The sequence below is a fragment of the Lasiodiplodia theobromae genome, assembly GCF_012971845.1.
Source record: "Lasiodiplodia theobromae strain AM2As chromosome Unknown scaffold_17, whole genome shotgun sequence".
Lineage (NCBI taxonomy): Eukaryota > Fungi > Ascomycota > Dothideomycetes > Botryosphaeriales > Botryosphaeriaceae > Lasiodiplodia > Lasiodiplodia theobromae.
In genome coordinates this window covers 405,330-424,540 of record NW_023336377.1, presented here as the reverse complement: position 1 = coordinate 424,540, position 19,211 = coordinate 405,330, and the positions used below count along the sequence as shown (strand labels likewise).

Below are 19,211 nucleotides of genomic sequence, written 5' to 3'. Positions count from 1 at the left end.
TCGATGTCTTGACGGATAAAGAGAGACTGAGCTCGCTATCCATAAGGACGGCATTGAAGAAAGATCAATTGAGAGAGCGCCTTGCCAAGCTGAATGCAGCGAGCTCGGCTGGGAATGATGATCGGATCTCAGAGTTACAGCGAAACGTGAAGACCGCGGAGAAAGAGTTCAAGGATGTTGACAAACGACTGAACTCTCAACTCCGTACTCTGGAAGCAACACTTGAATACGAAATTCACAAGCGATGTGATGATGCGGTCACGAAGGTAAAAGAAAGGCTCGAAACTATTGAGGCACAGCAGAAGGCAAAAGCAGCAAAGCTTAGAGCATCTCTGGCTCCTTTACAATTGTCTGAGTCCCCAGATGGCGTAATTAACCATGATGAACTTGAGACAATGATCAGGAAGCATGTTAAGGAACAGCTTGCTGCTACACTCAAAGGCCCGCTTTCACTCCTAGCTTCTGATTCCACCTCCGAGGAACCCTCGGCTTTGGTAAAGGCACCAAAAGCGATTGCGCCAAGCGCATCCATCGAAGTACAATCTGAACTCTCCAAAATGAAGAAAGACCTGGAGGCATTCAAGCAGACTATCAGTTCCAAGGATAAAGACAGGGACTCCAAGATCAAAACCCTGGAAAACGAAAATGCACGTCTCAAAGGCCAGGTCACACAGCTCCAGGGCACGGTCCAAAATGCAACTAAGGAAATCTCCTCCCTGACCAACTCGGTCACAGACCTCAAGAGAGAAAAGGCCGACCAGAACAAGGTCGCTTCTTTGGAGCAGCAGGTGAATTCTAACTCCAATGCTCTTAAAAATGCTCTTTCCATTTCAACCGTTGTTACCAAGCTTCAATCCGAGATGAAGGAGTCGAAGTCGATATGGGACGATGTGAAACGTCTCAGAAAGGATATGAATACTACCACGGATCCGCGAAAGAGGATATTCCCTACTCCGGCCGTTGACGCGAACGCGAACGGACGTGTCGAGGTGCTTCAGAAGAGCGTAGATGCACTAACACAGCGCATCGAGAATCAACCAGCTCCCTCGAACTTCTCGAACTTACAAAAAGATTTCGAGAAGATGAAAAAGGATTCCGAGAAGCTGAAAGAGGAATTCAAAAAGGCCAAAGACGAGAGTAGCAAGGTGCTCGACCGTCACGAGAAGGAGATCGAACGTCATGACGAATGCATTGATAGGCATGAACGCGATCTTAGGGCTGATAACAATCGCATAAATGAGGTCAACCAGGACCTCAGCAACCTCCGCGATGACTTGACCAAACTCAACAAGAAGGTGAGAGAAATCGACCTCGACCTTGAAGATCTAGAATGGGAAGTCAAGAAACTTCCCAGGGCTAACTTCGACGCTTCTGAAAAGATGGAAGGAGAAGTCAAGAACAAACAGGCCGAATTCGCGAAAATCCGAGACACGGTACTCCGTCACGATGAAGATATCAAGTCGCTTAATGCCAAAGTGGCAAAGATACCCGAGAAATCCATGCCGGATAATAGCGCGGCATTGTCAGTCAGACTAGATCATGTGGAAGCCAAGCAGGACACCCAGCAGAACTCCATCAACACGGCAGCACAAAAAATCAAGACTCTGGAAAAGGATACCAAGGTTTGTTCTCAGAGGAACTTTTGTGGCAAAATTGGCTAACTCATGAACTCATCAGAATCACAAAAACACTATGGACGATATCAAGCGCAAGTCTGATCAGAAGCACACCTCCTTGTCTAAAGTGGTTGACGGGCTCCAAAAACGGGTTAACACCATAGATGATGAACAGTCTGCTCTGCAAGAAAAGGTTGACAGTATTGACACTACACTCGAAAGGGCAGCAGACACGGAAGGCCTGCAACGCGACGTGGCTTTGCTCAAATCTAACCATGAAGCCCACACAGCATCCATCAAGAACCTTGATCGGATCTTGCACGGTGCTGAGGTGATGACTAACTCGGAGAGTGCTAGCTTAGTTCAGCAGCTGATCGACTTGAAGAGCACTGTCCATGCTATGGGACAGTCATACGAAAATCAGCCAAGAAGCAATTCCGCACCTGCACAACAGTCCGGTTCTGCTCAGCAGACTTCTTCCCCACGTCTTGGCGTGTTAGAAAAGCGCGTCACGCAGGTCGAACGAGATCATGCTAGCATGAAGAAGGACATCGGTGCATTGAGGATAGATATCGACGGCTTTGAGGAGGCGGTAGCTCAGCAGTCTGAACTCATCGAGGAGGATGTCAAGCAGCGAGTTAGGCATGAAGTCGCAACGGCCATGTCTTCAGCTCATCAACCGGCACCACAAACACCCGAGAACGTCAAACACATGATCGAGGAGTCTACAGGCAGAATCAGGAATGAAATGCAGGAACTGCGCCAAGACGTGGCAAGGAGATCAGCCACTCCAAGGGTTCAAGAGGTTGAAGATGCCATCTACTCGAGGTTGGAACAATCGGCTTCCAGAGTCGTAGACAACAAGCTCGACGACTTGAACAAGAAGCTTGACGGCTCGTACGAGAGGTATAATCTCCTCAGCGACCATCTCGCGGCACTATCGAAACTGCTCGAACAAAGATGCCCGCCTGGGTACTCAGACATACTAGCGGACCTCGTCATGTTCAGCGAGACGCAGGGAAGGCCGTCGAACTTTTTCTGGGCAACTATAACCGCCATACGTGACCTGCAAAGTCGATTCGATAACTTGCAGACTCGGGAGCTTGCTGTGTGCATACTGAATGGACTGATGCCACACATCAACCAAAAGCTCGTCCAGCCGCTCAGCCAAACGCTGCTGGAGCCCATTCGTAATTCCATTGCTGCAAACATTGGCAACGAATTCAAGGGAGACGTTAAAGACGTGAGGGCGAACGTCGAACTGGTCAAACGCAAGATCAGGGACATTGAGAGCTCCAGCAAACAGAAGTTTGACGATCTCGACCGCAGGGTCAACACGCAGACTCCAGCAAGCGACACAGCAGTCCAGGACGAACTCAGGAGGCTGTCGCAGGAGTCCCACCGCTCCTGCGCAGTCATCAACGAACGGATCGACAAAGAAATACGCACGGCGACCGACGGCATCAGGAACCTCTGGACCACCGTCAACGCCCTCAGCGCGGATTACGAGAGGGACAAGCCCGTCATCTGGGAGCAGCTCAGGGAGCACCGCGACAACATCGAGCGCGCCCAGGAGGACTTTGGCGGAATCCAGGTCTGCGTCTGTCGCCTCGCGAAGAAGGTGGATCCGAACTTGGTGCCCCATTCCTGGTTCGAGATGTACGAGACTTGATGGACACACACCGTCAACTCTCTCCTGTCGATTCATGGTTCTCTGCCTCTTTTGGCACCCATTTCGGCGCTTTGAGCGTTTTGCTTCCCGCGCCCACAGCGTCTCCCTTATTGTTAATTGCTGCTGCACGATACCCCCTATCAATAGCGGCTCTTGTTTATCCCACATCATTGCTTTTCCTTTCGGGGCTTTCGTGACGGCGCGAGATTGCTTTGCTTGCTATATCGTCTGACAGGAGCGAGCAACGGCCATCTCTCTCCCCTTCTTTCTCTTTCCGGTTTTTTTTTTTAGCGCTCTTGCTTCACACACACAGCATACGTAGCAAGCGAGCGTGGCGGAAATTGTGTTTTGTTTTCTCTGCTTTCTTTTCTCTCCCTTTTCCTCCTCCCTCCCAAAGCAATCTTCTTGCGAGGAAATGGAGCGAGTAAGTATATAACATACGTGCAAGCGAGAGAACCTGAAAGTTCAAAATGGGTAAATATGGACAAATCAATGAGAAGGCGTTTGCCTGATTTTCTGGGGTCACGCTGATTCTTTCTTTCTGTGACACAATCTCCGTGTGAGACATAGCTTAGCTCTGTAATTGTGATGGCCAGTCTGTTGTGATTACTTTTGCACAGCGAACCGCGACGACTGGCCCAGACGTAATTGTGGATTAAGGAATTGCAATTCATGTGGGTAGTTGGAGCTATCGTCCGGACGTAGAGTCAGAATTATTCAATCTTCTACCGAGATTCCGCTAACTTGAGTCCAATTACCAATCCACTCCCCATTCACAAGTTCATCCTAACGACCTCTTGCTATAGCCATACATATTCTTTAAGACTTGTTTCATTTACTTGCGGCCTGGCGAATTGGCAATTTAAGATTGATGTGGCCTGAACCGCGAAATTGTTTAAGATTGCAAGTCTGATTCACTCGCTAGAAGCCCTGCAGCCCTGCCCATCCATACCCAAGGGCCATCGTGGATATCATGGCACAGGTGCTATTTTTCTCAATATTCAGCCTGTAGAAAAAGAATCAACTCCATTACAAGACCTAAATTCGGCCTGCCCCATTTTTTGGCCACGATTTAAACGACACCCTTCCCGCTCCCTCCCCTGTTCACCAATCTGTCTATTTAAACAAGGTACAGAGAAGGCAAGACAAGAATAACTCCAAGCTCCGCAAACAAACGACAAGAAGAAGCGAAGACGAATAATAACGATAAAAAAGAGGTGATGTGAGGGAGAGTATGAGTGAGAGAGGGTGTATGTGAGTGTCTGTGTGCTAAAAGAGATCTATATTTGCGCCGCGAACAGCTGCTCAGCCCTGCCTCGCCATTGCTGTACTAACAAAAAGTAACAAAACCAACAGCAGCGACTGGGTTGTACTAAATACTCTATAAACGGGGTGTGAACAATAGACGACGAAGAAGAAAAAAGACAAGCCAAGATACAAGGATAGAACGTGCTAAGTTATCAAAACCCAAACGTGTTCTCCTGCTCTTATGTGCGGCCTTTGTGTACGTGTTGCGCGTTTGTTTTTGTTATTTTGTTCGTGCGTGTGCGTGTGTGTGCAGGGATGATGTGTGAGAGGGGCAAAAAAAGAGACATGTGTGCAGTTGTGTATGTGCGTGCCCTCTTTTTTTTTACTTGTCCATCTACAATCTCTTCCCCCATCCCGAATGGATATCTCTTCCCCGATACCATTTTCGGAGAGAAAAAAAGCAGCAGGGACGGGAAGAAGCACAGGAACGTGAAACTCCATCAATGCAGGGGTATATGTGACCGCTATCGGGTGTGGCGCAGAAACAAAACAACTTTCGAAAAAGCAAAGGAAGCATGACGATGCTGAGAAGATTTGACCAAAGAAATGAGTGAGTGTGGGACATGAGTTTTACATCAGGTAAAGGAAAACAGGAACAGTGTGTTGGGGACGCCCAGGTTGCCGCCTTCGCCAAAGTATTTTGTGCGTGCGGGAAGTTTTGAAAAGGGGGAGGAAGAACATGAAGGAATGTCGTCTTTGATCAGGAGCCCGTTGCATCCAGCAATCCAATTTCACCATCTCATTCAATAAACTCAAGAAGCAGCAATCACCTGCGGAACTGCAAGATTAAAGTGTACAATTAGCTTAAACGCAGTAGAAGTTCTGCCAGCAGAACGAAACAACAAAGAAACAGACAATTCGCGCTCAAATGCCATTAAAGCAACGCAGAACAGGAAAAGCAATAATTAACGAAAGAGAGCGGGGGTAAGACTTACACTTGCGCCAATTCCACCCAGGCCGGCAGCAATACCGCGGCTCGCCTCCATGCGTTGGCGGCCGAGCCAGGACTTTGGAGTCTCGGTCTTGGTGCGTTGGAGCACGACCGTGTTGGATTGGAGCCTGTTGGCCATGTCGTACCAAGCGCTCATTATGAGCTTATTCTCGCGCTGTAGGGCTTGAAGCTCCTTTTGGACGTCGACCTGTTGGACGGGAAAAATCGGGGACGTAAGTCAGCGTCGGCCACGTTCGCGCCAGCAGGAGCAGGTGCGGGTGGCAAGAGCGGTGAATTCTCGCCGTACTGCCACGCCAGCCGTCGAATGATGAGAGGGCATGATGAGACGGCACTCACCGATGCCTTGTCGCCCGCCTCCTTCTTAATGCGCTCCAGGTTCGTCTTCAACGTCTTAACCATCGATTCAAGATCCGCGATTCGCTGCGTTTGTGAGATTGATTAGCATCGTCCTTCTTTTTGGGATCATCGGCCTTCTTCTTGGAAATATTCGGCGCAAACGGCATGAACCAAATGGTGTGTTTAGGCGCCACCACTGTACGCCAGCGTCCAATGGTGGGAACCTTGTTTGTGACACGACCGTCGGGGTAGATGTAGAGACTCACCTGATCGCGAGATGAAAGATCAGCCAGACCGCTGCTCAGCTTCTTGATGACATCCGATGCAATAGCGATCTTGATCTGGTCGGCCTCCTCGTCCGCAGCTTCACGGTGGAAGGTCAATTGCTCCTGGAGCAGCTTGTACTCGTTGGATTGGAGGGCCTCGGCATCCTCCTGGCGGAGAATGTCGGCGTTGAGCAGCTTGTGGCGCAGAAGAGCCCTCCAGTCGTCGATCTCGTTGTCGAGCGTCTTGGCGTGCTTCTGAAGGTTGTCATGTGCGGCAAGAAGCTGCTCGTAGTTCTCCTTCATAGTCTGGTGGTCAGCACTAGACGCGCCGTCCATCTTACCCGTTCCAGTCAGCTCCGCAAGCTTAGCCTTGATCTCCATGTTCTCGGCCGTAATCTCATGAACCTTGTTAGTAAGTTCCTTAACCTCGGCCTCCGCAGCGTGCAACTTGGTGGTCTGATGAACAAACGGATCGTCTCTGTAATACTTGGTCAGATTTTCCAGGATTTTCTCGCATTCGATTTGGAGTACTGACCCTTCCTTGAGCGATTGCTCGTCCTGCAAGGCGGCCTGAAGACCAAGGTTCTCCTGGAAGACATCCAGGTACTTCTCCTCCACCCTCTGGCATCTGGCAGTGAGGAGCTCAATCTTCTGCTGAAGAAGCTCAACATCGGCGTTGTCCGTGTTGACGATGATCGACTTCCGAGCAATCGACTTGGTGTCCATATCATCGTCCTTGAGTTGATCGGCCAGAGATCCGAGACCCTCGATACCCGTTGAGCGGTCCTCAACTTCACGGAGTCTCTCCTCGAGCTGTTGGTTCTCAGTCTGGTAACGGTTGGACATGGCCGTAGCCGATTCAGCGCGCGCGATGGCTCCCTTGAGCTCCTGCTCCAGGCGAGATTTGGTCTGCTTGACCTCGAAAAGGTCGGCTTCGGTGGTAGCAAGAGTCTGCATGGTCTCCTCGTTCATGGTCTTGAGGCGACCGTTCATTTCACGAAGCTGGTCAAGCTCCTGCTGGTCCTCAGTAAGAGACTGAAGACGCTGCTGAAGCCCTTGCTGAACTTTGACCTGCTCCTGAAGATGCTCGACCTTCTTGCGCAGATTCTCCATACCCTTGGTCTTCTGCAGAAGCTCGTCACGCTCAGCCTTGAGCAGCTGGTTCTCATCACGGAGCTCCTGCTTGGTCTCAGCATCGGCCTTCAAGCGCTCAACCTGGCGGCCCTGGCTCTCGTTGAGGTTCCTTGCCTCCTCCAGATCCGTCTCCAGCTGGGCAATGTAGTCGCGATCCTTGTCTGCCTGAATCTTGAGCTCGGTAACCTCGTCATCGTCGGTCCGACGTCCGCGGGTCTCCTGGAGGACTCGGGCCTCAACGAGTGCCTCATCCAGCTGAGCGTTCTTCTTACGCTCGTCGTCGAGGTCCTCCAACGTCTCAGACAGTTTCGTCTGAAGACGCTTGATCTCCTGGTTCGCCTTGATCAGACGTTCCTCGCGCTCGAGCTCAGGATCGCGCTGGATTGCGTCCGGCCTCGCCTCGCCATCTGAGGTTATTTCCTCCTCCACAGACTCGTCCTGCTTCGGGGGTTCCATGGCCTTCTCCATTGCAACGTGAATGGTCTGAGCCATGATGGCGAGATGCCCCTGATCGGTCGGTGGCATCTTGCTAACGATATTTGTGAGGACCGGGTTCGCCTTTTCGGATGAGAAGCCGAGCATAAGCAGGCCTTTGAGCATCTTGCAAACGATTTCCGTCAGTAGAAGCTCCAGGTGTCGTATCACATGTGCGGGGGTTCTAGTTCTAACCTTGGTGCTCTGGACAACATCGCTGTCGATGGCGATGGCCTTCAGGTCTGGGTTGAGCAGACGGATCAGACCCTCGTTCATGGCGACTTCGCGGAGGTAGGTGGTCATAGCCTTGTCGATGAATTTCACTGCGGTAAGGTTAGCGGTGAAGTGGCCGGGTGCCAGAACGCGTCCCATTTCGCCGCCAGCGTAGAAGGGGATAAGCGTACTGTTCTGCCATCTCGATATCCAGCTCTCGCCCGTCTTCTGACTGTCCTCGGGAAGGTCACCGGTGAAGTAGTCCGGATCGAGGAGCTTCAGCATCTCCCACAGAAGCGTGCCATCCTGCAGGTCTTTCCAGGTCTTGACGGACCTGGACAGCCCAAAGGTGTTTGCACACTCGAGCAGGGCCTGCTCGAGCTCGGGTGAGGTCGCGTCCATCCTGGGACGCGGGTGAGTCGGGCGTGCTACTGAGGAAGGTGCGGTGACGGGGCTCGATGCGTAGCGATCCTAGAGTGAGCGTCGAGAAGAGAAGCTGGTTGTCGCCCTGTCCGACCACTTAAACATGGCTCCGGAGCAGCGGCGACATTGGGTGTATATAAGCAAGACGAAGATGCGGTCGCGACGGTGAGGTGAAGGTGAACAATGCCGAAATTGGCCCCGGACCCTTGACGCGTGCAAAGGGAGCCCGCCGTGTGACGCTAGCGCCCATGCTCCTCAACAAAGCGTCCTTTGACCGCCATAACAATGCCTTTCAACTTTTTCGCCGCCCGACGTTGTTTACGCCTGTTCGGCCAACTTTGGGCGCTGAACAGCTCGACGATGCCTACATTGTTCGAGTCGACCGCTTGTCCTCGTAAACAACTACCTATTCGACCATGCACAAGCGGGCGGCCCGGCCCCCGCTCTCAGCCCTGCATCGCGTCACCCGCGCGCCATCGGGCCATTCTTCACGCTGCTGGTGACACAAGAACACAACGCGCTGAACACTTCTGGGTTATGAATCAAAAAACGTCGTATTATTACAAGTCAAGCGAGTGCTACCCGAATCCCTTCCCTTTCCATTCCATCCCTCCCCCGTTTCATAAGCATAAGTCGTCATTGAGTCGAGGTCTCGGGGTCGCTTCCCTTGCGGTAATAGTGCACGTGTACCAGGGTGTTCCCTAGTTCGCGCCCTCATTCCACGCGTGAACCTCCTGGTCTTCCTCCATGACCAAGTCGCCCCAGTTGTTCGTCGTGAAAGTATCCTTGGCTTTCTCGAAGACACTAGCGGGCGCGCTGGCGAGGAAGGCGCTGTTCGTGCATGTTAGACCATCGCTCGTTTCTTCCGGCGTTTCATAGCGGAGTGGGTGCATGGCGAAAACGGGAGCTTACTGGATCAGTGCTGGTGGCCTGTTAGCTTGGCTGTCAAATGCCAAAGGTAGAGGGCTACTTACTGTACTTGTGAAGAACGACACCCTCCTTTGGTCCGTTGTTAGCTGGAGATATCGCAAACGTGAAACGGACCGCCTACCTGGTCCTCAATCCACTGGATAGCGTGGTCGATAACGCCGGCGCTGTCGGCGCTGATCAGGACCGACTTTGTGGGCGCAGTGCCGACGACGCAGGCAGCGAGCATGGCAAGCAGAAACGAGAAGATGAAGAACTTCATGGTGGATGGTTTGTGCAGGCGTTGGAGTGTGCGATTGTAGGAACGTAGGTCGGCAGCAGAATCGAGCGGTGTTGCGTTGTGACAGCGCAGTGGTGGGAGGGCCTGGGTTTTAATACGGCCTAGAAGAATGTCTGGGGAGACCCAAGGCCGACTCAGGCAGGAGCGATGCGTTCATACGCCCCTGCGCACCCTCCTGCCAATCCCGGCCGCCAATCAGACCAAACCGCATGCGCTCTAGCGCTCGCCAAGCTCCGCTGCAGGCAGAAGAAAGACCGGCGCAGCCGCTCGTCGTCAGCCAACCTCACCTCACTTAACCGCAAACACCACGTTGTCTCCATCCGCTCACCTCTGCTGCCGCGACCAGAGGCTCCGCCAGCCTCTCGCCCCGTAGCTTCGCGTTCTGCCCGCCGCCGGATCCCCCAGTGGCCCCTTGTGCCCGCGCAGCTCGGGCGCGCCACTCTTGCAAGCTCTCCACGCTCCCGTCACGCTCTCATACTCGTGGGAAGGTATTGGGAGGAGGACGATTCTGCACGCGCAGAGTGTCAGGCGGGGTTTTGTTGGCGTAGTGTTGGGAGGTCCGGGTCTCTTTCACTTGCAACGGCGGTCATTCTATTCTGGCTCGCTTGGACAATAGCTAGCAAAGATACACGTGCTGCTTTTGATTTCCCTTTTCTCGCGAGCGATAGAGCAGAAGACCTTTACCTCACAACCTTGAAAGTTGGATCCAGGCGGCCGACTGCTTTCCGATTGCCAGCCTAACTCGCACCGCGTCTGACTGCAGTACTAATCTGAAAGCACTTGCATCAGCCCATCATGTCACTCCCATCTGCAGAGGTCGCTGCCGATTTTCGCGACGCCTTGAACGACCTCAAGTTCAACAGCAGGCCCGAGATCAGCAATCTAACCATCATCGCGAAAGAGAACACAGAGCACGCACAAGCAATTTCACGAGAGCTCGAGGAGCACATTAAGACGGTAGGTCACTCCGAGATTCCAACACCAGTGACCGCAGCTGATTCGCCATGCAGACGCGCCCTGAGTACAAACTTCCGGCTTTGTACGTGCTCGACTCGATTGTCAAAAACGTCGGCACTCCGTACACGGTCTATCTGGGGCGCAACTTATACAACACCTTTGTAAACACGTACACCCTCGTCGACAATCCCACCAGGAAGGCTCTCGAGGGCCTGCTGCGGACATGGAAGCAGCCCGTTCCCGAATCCATGGACACCCGGCCCGTGTTCCCCGTTGACATCACCCGCGCCATTGACAACATGCTCCTCAAGTACAAGACGGTGATAGCCCAGCAGCAGCAGAACCAGCCTAGGGCACCAGGCCAATTCCCAGGTCAGGACCCTAGAGCTACAAATTCACCATTCCCCCCAGGAAGTGCAGCAAGGCAGTCGCCAGCCCAGAATGGGATGCCATTCCATCCTCCACCAATGCCCGCCCGCCAGTCTCCGGCTCCTGCCATAACCTTGCCGTTCGGCATGCCACCGCAGGCCTACCGTAACTCTCCGGTTCAGAGCGGAACACCGTTCGCACCGCCTGCCGCTCCATCCATTGAGAAGATTCAAGCAGATGTGGAGAGATTGATTGCAGCTGCTAAGATAGACTTTGCTGCCAACCCGTATGATCCGGAGAAGCAGAAGAGGTTGAAGACGTTCTTAGATCTGCAGACCATTCTTAAGGTGCAACAGCTGCCTCCTGATCAGCTTCGAGCCGTCGAGCAGCAGCTAGCCACACTCGGTGGCGCCTCCCTTGCGCCATCAGCTCCGGCGTCAACCGCTCCAGTGAGCACGCCTGTAGCGCCTCCTCCTTTCCCCATGCCGACGCAGACCCCCCAAATTCCTCCTATTCCAACGCCGACTCAGCAATCTTCAACTCCAGCACCTCCGATGGCACCTGCTGCTCAACCACCTTCGCTCGCGGATTTGCTTCGGGGTTTTGGTGGTGCAACTCCCAGCCAGAATGCAACTCCCGTCCCGCCTCCCGCTTCGGCTCCTCCGGCGGCTATGCCGGCGAGCAGCACCCTTTCTCTCCTGGACACACTCCGTGCTCAAGGGTTGCTGGGAGGCAGTTCCACGCCCATGCCGGCTTTCGCGGCCCCAGCTCCATCCGCTAACACAGGATCGGCGCGCAACGACGTGGAGCTGACCAAGGAGTCGATCAAAAAATCGCGCCCGGAACTGATCGGCCTGCTCTACGAAGCTCGGCCGAACCAGTGCTCCACTTGTGGACGTCGCTTCCCGGCGACTGACGACGGCAAAGTTATGAAAAGGAGACATCTTGACTGGCACTTCAAGGTCAAGGACCCGAATCTCGTGAAGCAAGCTATCCACCGCAGCTGGTACATTGGCGAAAAGGAGTGGATTGAGTATCGTGAACAGGACGAGGCCAAGCCGCCGCCGGAGACCAACGGCAACGCGGCCGCTGCTGCTAAGACGAACCAGCAGCGCTGGGTACGGATACCTTTGGATGCAGAGCTCGTGAACGCTCCGTGCCCGATCTGCCAGGAGAAATTCACGCCGTCAAGGTTGGACGATGAGTTTGTGTGGTTGGATACCATCCAAGTCGGACCGAAGTACTTCCATGCCAGCTGCTATGAAGAGGCATACGGAAACGCAAGGAGCACGCCTGTGTCGATTCTCGGCAAGAGAGGCGCGGATGAGGGTGCCCACACGCCGTCGAAGAAGATGCAGGTCTGAGCACGACATGTACATGATATAGATTGGATCAGGCGTTCTCGGAGGTATGGGTTTCAGCGCTTTGGCTTAAACGGATGCTTCGAATTGTGGGTTTTCATGCACTCAGGCGGATGATTTCAATTGCATAGCCACGGGGTTTGCAGAAGGTTGAGCGGCAGATAAGGCGGAGGTCATTGCTCGTTTATGAATCACGGTCCGGCCCGTGGTGTCATCTCTAGACACATCAGATAGGAGAATTCGGAAAACTGCCCATGGGCGGTTTAATCCATTAGCCCAGACTTGCCTGGACGATAATGGCCATGTTTGCACGAATGTCTTCGGCTCTACTGACGTAGCACGACAAGCGGCGAAGCAGCTGGGCGAATCAAATCAAGCGGCTCTCAAATCACACGCAGCTGCAGGATCACGTGGATTTCATCTCGGTCCGCGGGAAGAACTCGGTCAGAGGGGGGAAGCGCGGTCCCAGCCAGCCGTGCCAGCCTGCCGCCCGCGGAAGGAGCTGTGTAGGTCCCGCCGCCCGCCGAGCTCTCGTCAATATCCGCCGAGACGTCCGCGAATCCTGGTTTTTCCAGACTTCCGCTCCCCCAACGACTCCTGCCAGAGCCCATTGACCCGTCCATCTCAGCGCGCTCCCTTCGCCGTCTTTCGCATCTCCCGCAGCTTTTTCTCGCCGCACACCGCCGCCGAATCCGTCGCAATGGCTCCGACTGTGGAACAGATTGTTGACGACATCAAGAGCTCCATCCAGAAGCTCGAGAGCCGCATGTCGGACCTTGAAGCCCGCGTCGAGGGCAAGGCCGCAGGCGTCACTGCCCCCAGCGCCATGCGCATGATCCTGATGGGCCCTCCTGGTGCTGGTACGTCTGAACATTCTATCCCAACAAGCGCATTTGTCATGCCTCGGCATTGCAGCATGGGGGGCAGGCTGAGCGCCGACAAGGGCATCATTGAAGCTCCGAGCCAGATAGCATTTTTACTGACACTCTGCGACAATGAACAGGCAAGGGTACTCAGGCGCCCCGCATCAAGGACAAGTACTGCGTCTGCCACCTTGTACGTCTCCCCCGCTTGCGTTATCTCGCGCGCCTCCAGCCGCGGTTCAGTGCTGATCGGATTTTTGAGCAATAGGCTACCGGTGATATGCTGCGCGCGCAGGTCGCAAAGAAGACTGCTCTGGGCCGGGAAGCCAAGAAGATCATGGATGCCGGCGGTCTCGTTAGCGACGAGATCATGGTTAACATGATCAAGAGCGAGCTCGAGACCAACACCGAGTGCAAGAACGGGTATGACTCTTCCCTTCCCGCGTGATATCAGATGAGAGGCTGTCTCAGCTAGATGAAAGAAAGTTGGTCAGTGCTAACGCGACAACAGCTTCATCCTCGACGGCTTCCCGCGCACCGTCGCCCAGGCCGAGCGGTTAGACGACATGCTCACGGCCAAGAACCAGAAGCTGATGCACGCCGTCGAGCTGCAAATTCCCGACGAGCTGCTGGTTGCGCGCATTACGGGTCGTCTCATCCACCCGGCGTCGGGCCGTTCGTACCACAAGATCTTCAACCCGCCCAAGGAGGCCATGAAGGACGACGTGACGGGCGAGCCGCTGATCCAGCGCTCCGACGACAACGTCGAGGCCCTCCAGAAGCGCCTCGTCACCTACCACAAGCAGACTTACCCCGTCGTCTCGTACTACCAGAAGACTGGTATCTGGCGCCCACTCGACGCCTCGCAGGAGCCCGGCCAGGTCTGGCAATCCCTGCTCAAGGTCTTCGACGACAAGTCCTCGTCCTCTAGCTCGCTCATGAGCAAGCTCGGCCTTAAGAACTAGATTGTATTTTCCCGCCGCCGCCGAAAACGCCGCCCCCACCCTAAATTTATTTTATTTCTAAGCTTCGATTGCGAAATGGGGAAAATTCTGTGATGTCCTCCCGCGCCAATTGTTCAAAAGGGTTGCGTCGTCTTTATTTTTGTTCCCGTTCTTTGGCTCGCCTCCTACTATTGCTACTGCTACTGGATTTAGACAAAACTGGTCCATGGGTGGAGTTTTGGTGGGGTAATCACGGAGAGAAGAAGATTGGGCGGGTGTGAAGAATTGACATGTGAGAGTGGAATGGATATCGTCCAATCTCGGCAATAGTTTTGACGAGTTATGGATGGTCAATTTTTTGAAAGCTGGGAATGTCGTCATTGCACAGTGTTTTCTGTTGCTTTGTATAAACTGCTACGTGACCTCCATATGTATAGATGATGGTTGTGAATTGTGCAAAGTCCTTATCTCGATTCGTGCCAGAGCGATAGTCGCTTGACCGATCTCTAACATGTTGTATCTTAGATTCCATTATTACAGAATGTTCTTCCCTTTCGTAGAAAAGGGAAATGTTCTATCTGCCGTCCACTATTTGAAGCTCTTTTACGACAAAGAACGTGCCAAATCCCTCAGCTCTGTTGCTTTACAAGTGTAGGGGATAATTGTGTTCAGATATTCACCCAAGCTGGAAGACATATCAGACGCGTTCAACTCTGGAGCTGGCACCTATGAATCAGCTCGAGGAATTCTTCGGTAGCTCATGCGGATGCAGTCCCTCCAGAAATGGAATAGATCACGCATAGATAGTCGCATCAAGAATCGTAGCGACATCAGCTCAGTAGCCGTGCGGACGGAGAATATTCATCTCGCGAAGCGTTGTGGTCTCTTCTTCGTTCAGAGGGATACTCCCACTCCTAATGATCAGAAGTCCCCCCGTTCGAGAATGTTGATTCCGTTTCCTGACCACCTCATACAAGTCCGTCCTTCATTCAGGCACGTGAGCCGACTCCATTATAGCATGCTGGATACAGCTTGCATTCTCAGGCCTAATTTCCTTCTTTTTCTTTACTTTGTCTTCACATTTGTTCACTCACTGCGAAGCAGCCGCCGCCGCCTCCGGCGACCCAGCCGCAACGCCGACGTCCTTCTCCCACGGCTTCTTGCGCTTCGACGCCGTGCTCGCCGACCCTTGGCCCTCGAGCACCGTGTCCGGGATCTCCTTGATACCCGGAATCGGCTGTCCCGACGTAATCAGCTCGACGATGTGCGCGAAGGACGTCGGGTACGGCGCTTCGCCTTGTTGCTCGCCTTCAGCGGATGCGGCTGGTGGTGGTGCGGAAGCTGGCGTGGAGGTCGTTGGTGCGGCGGAAGGGAACGTCGCTGTCGAGCCGAGCGGCGGCGTCTGGCCGGGAGAGGGCGTCGCGGGGAGGTCGGCGGCGGGCGCGAGGCCGTTGGGTGCGGTGGTGGGGACTGCGGAGGGAGAGGGCGCGCTGGCGCGGTAGGCTTTGTAGGCGTCGAAGTCGACCGAGGTGTTGAACTTGCTGGATTCCGAGGGTTAGTGCAAGCGGACAAGCGGCGGTTCATAAGAGGAATCTGGGGATCGGCGATGCTGCTGGAGTATCGTGGAATGCTGGACCAAGAACGACCAAAACAATGGCAAGTTCCAATGGCGGGGTATAGTGCGGGGAAAGATGAATGTTGGGCAATGAAGCATACCGGGAGTAGTAGAAGCAGCGTGCGCGCAGAGACAGCTCTACTGCTTGTTCTGAAGATGCAGTAGAGCCTAGGATAGCTCCGAGACCGCTTTGGAACTCTGTGTCGGTGTCCCACGGGTAGTTGTCGACTTGGGCGTAAATAGAGTCGGATGCGGAAGACTCCGGGGCAGCTGCCATGATGAAAGTTTCCAGGAATTGATGAGCGATGCTCGCGGGCTAGTAGAATTCGCAGAGAAATTGTGAAGAATCACGGTGCATCAGCGGTCGTCAGTTGGAAGCGGGGAGTGGGAGAGCTCACACCCATGAGGCACATCAAGTCTTGGCGGGCCTTACGTAATGCTGCCGCCAGCTCCTCGCCGCTCACCTCTCGCCGACCTTCACCCCAGCGTCACAACATCCGTTACCCACCTCCGCCCCCATCTGACGCCTGCGCCACACTCTACGACTTCAACTCCATCCTGCCCCATCTACGGCCACCATTGACCGGAGCCCTCGGTTTGCGCGCGCTGCTGCCATCTTGCACCTAGCTCAGCCCCACAATGTCCGAGTACATCGGGTATGCCGCCGTCCTCACAGCATGACGAGTCGATCAATGGCAGCTAACACGGCGTCGCAGTGCCCGGATATCTCTGGTATCCAAGAGTGACATCAGGTCCGCCCTGTCGCGCATCCCGAACACGTCGTTTGTGCCTAACTCCAGCCTCCAGATACGTTGGAACCCTCCATGAGATCAACTCCGAGAACTCCACCGTCGCCCTCGAGAATGTCAGGTCCTTTGGTACCGAGGGACGCCGCAATGGCGAGGACGAGATCGCTGCCTCCGACAACATCTACGAGTACATCGTCTTCCGTGGCAGCGACGTGAAGGACCTCAGGATAGAGGGCAAGGTCGAGGAGCCCAAGCCTGCGCCGCCGCCCATGCCTAACGACCCGGCAATCCTTGGCGTAAGTCTACCCTGGAACACTCCCAACACCCGTCGCAAGCTTGATGAAGCATTTCGGATGTAAAGTACACAACTCACCGAGAGCGCAAAACCGTGTGGATATCTCCGTTGCCTTCCTTCTGATCTAGCTCCTACTTCCACATGTTTGATCCGACGAAGCTATTGGATTGATTGCTGAATGTTCTATGAATAGGCCGCTCGTCCCGCTCAGTCCACGCCGCAGGGCAACCAGCAGAACCAGCCTCCCCCGAACTTTCCCAACCCGCAGCACTTCAACCCGCCGTACCCAACCTCGGGCCCTGGTCCCTACCCGCCCTTCCAGAATACTCATTTCGGTCCTCCTGGTGTTTATCCTGGCGGCCCTGGTGGTCCTCCTCGTGGCCCTGGCGGTCCTGGCGGTCCCGGTGGCCCCGGCGGTCCTGGTGGATTCCCCGGCTACCCTGGCATGCCGTACGGTGCGCCTCCGGGCTGGTACCCTCCTCCCGGCCAAGGTTTCCCCCCGGGTCCTCCTGGTCCCTTCTCGCCGCACCCGAACCAGATGCCCATTGGCCCGCCTGGTCAAGGTCCCAAGCCCGGCCCTCCTGGCCCTGGCAAGGAGCAGAACCCTGTTGAGGCGGATGCGGCGCCCAAGTCGGCTGAGGACAAGAGCAAGGATTCTACGCCTGCACCGGCTCCTGGCCAGGCGCCAACTCCCCCCGTCGAGTCCAAGCCTGATCCCGCCGCTGCTCTGGCGCCCCCTCAGCCCAACGCGGCCGCTGCCCCACCGACTGGACCCAAGGCGGCACCCAACGGCCCGAAGAATGGTCGCATAGTCCCCGCCATTCCCCTCACTACGCCTGGCCAGAAGCCCGCCGCCCCGGTTGCTACCCCTCAGGCTCCTCAGGGTGCTCAGCCGGGCGGTAACCAGCCGCAGCAGTACCGCGACGCTACGCAAGCTGCCACTGCTGCCGTGGCCGCGGCGATGGCTAAGCTCAAGCCGCAGGGCGGAGTCCCTCAACCTCAGACCGGTGACGCTGCTATTCAGAACCTTACCCAGAAGGTCGCGGAGATGCGTGCCGATGATAGGGCCCGTCACGGCAAGCAGGCTGGCGCCGGTGGTTTCCCTCCCCGCGGAGGTCGTGGCGGCCGCCGCGGTTCCGGTCGTGATCAGCACAGCAAGCCGATCGAAGTTCCCGGAACCGATTTCGACTTTGAGTCTTCCAACGCAAAATTCAACAAGCAGGATCTGGTGAAGGAGGCTATTGCTACTGGCTCTCCGCTGGGCACTCCTGGCGAGGAGGGTGACCCTCTCAACAATGGAGAGACCAACGGCGCCGCGCACGAGAAGAAGGAATCCGTCGTGATCCCCGCCGCTTCGTACAACAAGAGCGACTCGTTCTTCGACAACATCTCGTCGGAACTGAAGGACAGGGAGGAGGCCAGGGGCAAGCTGGGAGGCCACGAGTTCCGCAGCGAGGAGCGGAGGAAGAACCTCGAGACGTTCGGCCAGGGCAGCGTCGACAACTACCGCGGCGGCTTCCGTGGCCGTGGCCGTGGCAGGGGCTTCCGTGGCGGTCGTGGCTTCGGCCGTGGCCGTGGTGGTTCCCGTGGTCGTGGCGCTCACGCTTCGGCTGCTGAGGCTGGCGCTCTGTGAGGTGTCGCGGGCTACTATTGGTAGTTGACACATTGCTTATTGCTTTTTCTGGTCTTTTTAGTCCAAAAGCCGGCGTGGAAACGAAAGGCAGAAAGGAAAAAGGAAAAAAAACAACCACTACGGATTTGACGGATCTGAACGAAGGGTTCTTCCTCCTTTTTTTTCGGCGTTTTTTCTTTTTTTTGATTAAACTGGAGAAGAGTAAGAAGAAAGCATCTGACGTCGGGGTGGAGGGAAACTCCCTTTTTTTGAAGTTGAGGTTTTTTCTCTTTTTCTAGTCCTTTCTCTCTCTTTGCTTTTTGCTTGATAGCAGTGGGCGATGGATGGTTTTGAAGAGCATGAGCACTTATACGGCGAGGGGGAGTAGCGGGGGAATGGTAACCAAAAACCCGGATAAGACTTTGTACAACTATACATTTTTGCGAAATCCCCCTCCTTCTTTCCCTTACTACTACCTTTGTCAACTTTGCACACACACGCGCGCGTACACACGTAATTGTTAGCTTTGCTTTGAGTCCCGAGGCTTGGTACGGATGTTGGTGGGAAAGGAGAATGGATGGCGCATATTTTTTTAGTGAAGTCAGGCAAAGTGTGGTTCGAGCGGCGAGTACAGTAGGACAGCGGTCTTTTTATTGTCTTGTTTGCAACGTTGTAATCCTTTCTCTTGCTGATAGGCTAAAAGCGAACAGAGAGCGAGCGTTTGTCTTGCCCAGAACAGAAATCTGAATCATCCTCTTACCTTTGATGTTCAAGGCCCTTGTTTGCTTCTTCAGCTCGACTAAGCTGCGTGAGATGCCATCAGTTCTCCCACTAGACCTTCCATG

At 54.5% G+C, this 19,211-nt stretch overlaps 7 protein-coding genes across 7 annotated transcripts; 4 read left to right on the top strand and 3 right to left on the bottom strand.

Moving 5' to 3' along the window:
* Positions 1-557: 557 nt before the first annotated feature.
* Positions 558-3,288, top strand: LTHEOB_6055 (Peptidase m23; the record flags this gene model as incomplete). The annotated part of the gene is made up of 2 exons (XM_035515269.1): positions 558-1,622; positions 1,678-3,288. 2 exons carry the CDS (start codon positions 558-560, stop codon positions 3,286-3,288), a joined length of 2,676 nt encoding a protein of 891 aa, XP_035373186.1.
* A 2,074-nt stretch (positions 3,289-5,362) lies between these two features.
* LTHEOB_6054 (Microtubule binding protein) lies at positions 5,363-8,373 on the bottom strand (the record flags this gene model as incomplete). The annotated part of the gene is made up of 6 exons (XM_035515268.1): positions 5,363-5,374; positions 5,532-5,735; positions 5,885-5,968; positions 6,151-6,628; positions 6,686-8,081; positions 8,163-8,373. The coding sequence occupies 6 exons, from the start codon at positions 8,371-8,373 to the stop codon at positions 5,363-5,365; spliced, it is 2,385 nt and encodes a 794-aa protein (XP_035373185.1).
* Positions 8,374-9,095: 722 nt separating this feature from the next.
* Positions 9,096-9,583, bottom strand: LTHEOB_6053 (Yhr138c-like protein; the record flags this gene model as incomplete). The annotated part of the gene is made up of 4 exons (XM_035515267.1): positions 9,096-9,225; positions 9,307-9,316; positions 9,369-9,393; positions 9,446-9,583. The coding sequence occupies 4 exons, from the start codon at positions 9,581-9,583 to the stop codon at positions 9,096-9,098; spliced, it is 303 nt and encodes a 100-aa protein (XP_035373184.1).
* An 813-nt stretch (positions 9,584-10,396) lies between these two features.
* Positions 10,397-12,291, top strand: LTHEOB_6052 (RNA polymerase II large subunit CTD; the record flags this gene model as incomplete). Its single annotated transcript, XM_035515266.1, has 2 exons — positions 10,397-10,558; positions 10,612-12,291. The coding sequence occupies 2 exons, from the start codon at positions 10,397-10,399 to the stop codon at positions 12,289-12,291; spliced, it is 1,842 nt and encodes a 613-aa protein (XP_035373183.1).
* A 697-nt stretch (positions 12,292-12,988) lies between these two features.
* On the top strand, positions 12,989-14,116 carry LTHEOB_6051 (adenylate kinase; the record flags this gene model as incomplete). Its single annotated transcript, XM_035515265.1, has 4 exons — positions 12,989-13,148; positions 13,292-13,344; positions 13,420-13,574; positions 13,663-14,116. The coding sequence occupies 4 exons, from the start codon at positions 12,989-12,991 to the stop codon at positions 14,114-14,116; spliced, it is 822 nt and encodes a 273-aa protein (XP_035373182.1).
* A 1,069-nt stretch (positions 14,117-15,185) lies between these two features.
* Positions 15,186-15,987, bottom strand: LTHEOB_6050 (MYB DNA-binding domain protein; the record flags this gene model as incomplete). Its single annotated transcript, XM_035515264.1, has 2 exons — positions 15,186-15,636; positions 15,812-15,987. 2 exons carry the CDS (start codon positions 15,985-15,987, stop codon positions 15,186-15,188), a joined length of 627 nt encoding a protein of 208 aa, XP_035373181.1.
* Positions 15,988-16,349: 362 nt separating this feature from the next.
* Positions 16,350-18,387, top strand: LTHEOB_6049 (G2 m transition checkpoint protein Sum2 protein; the record flags this gene model as incomplete). Its single annotated transcript, XM_035515262.1, has 4 exons — positions 16,350-16,366; positions 16,427-16,462; positions 16,518-16,755; positions 16,948-18,387. The coding sequence occupies 4 exons, from the start codon at positions 16,350-16,352 to the stop codon at positions 18,385-18,387; spliced, it is 1,731 nt and encodes a 576-aa protein (XP_035373180.1).
* Between the last annotated feature and the right edge of the window lie 824 nt (positions 18,388-19,211).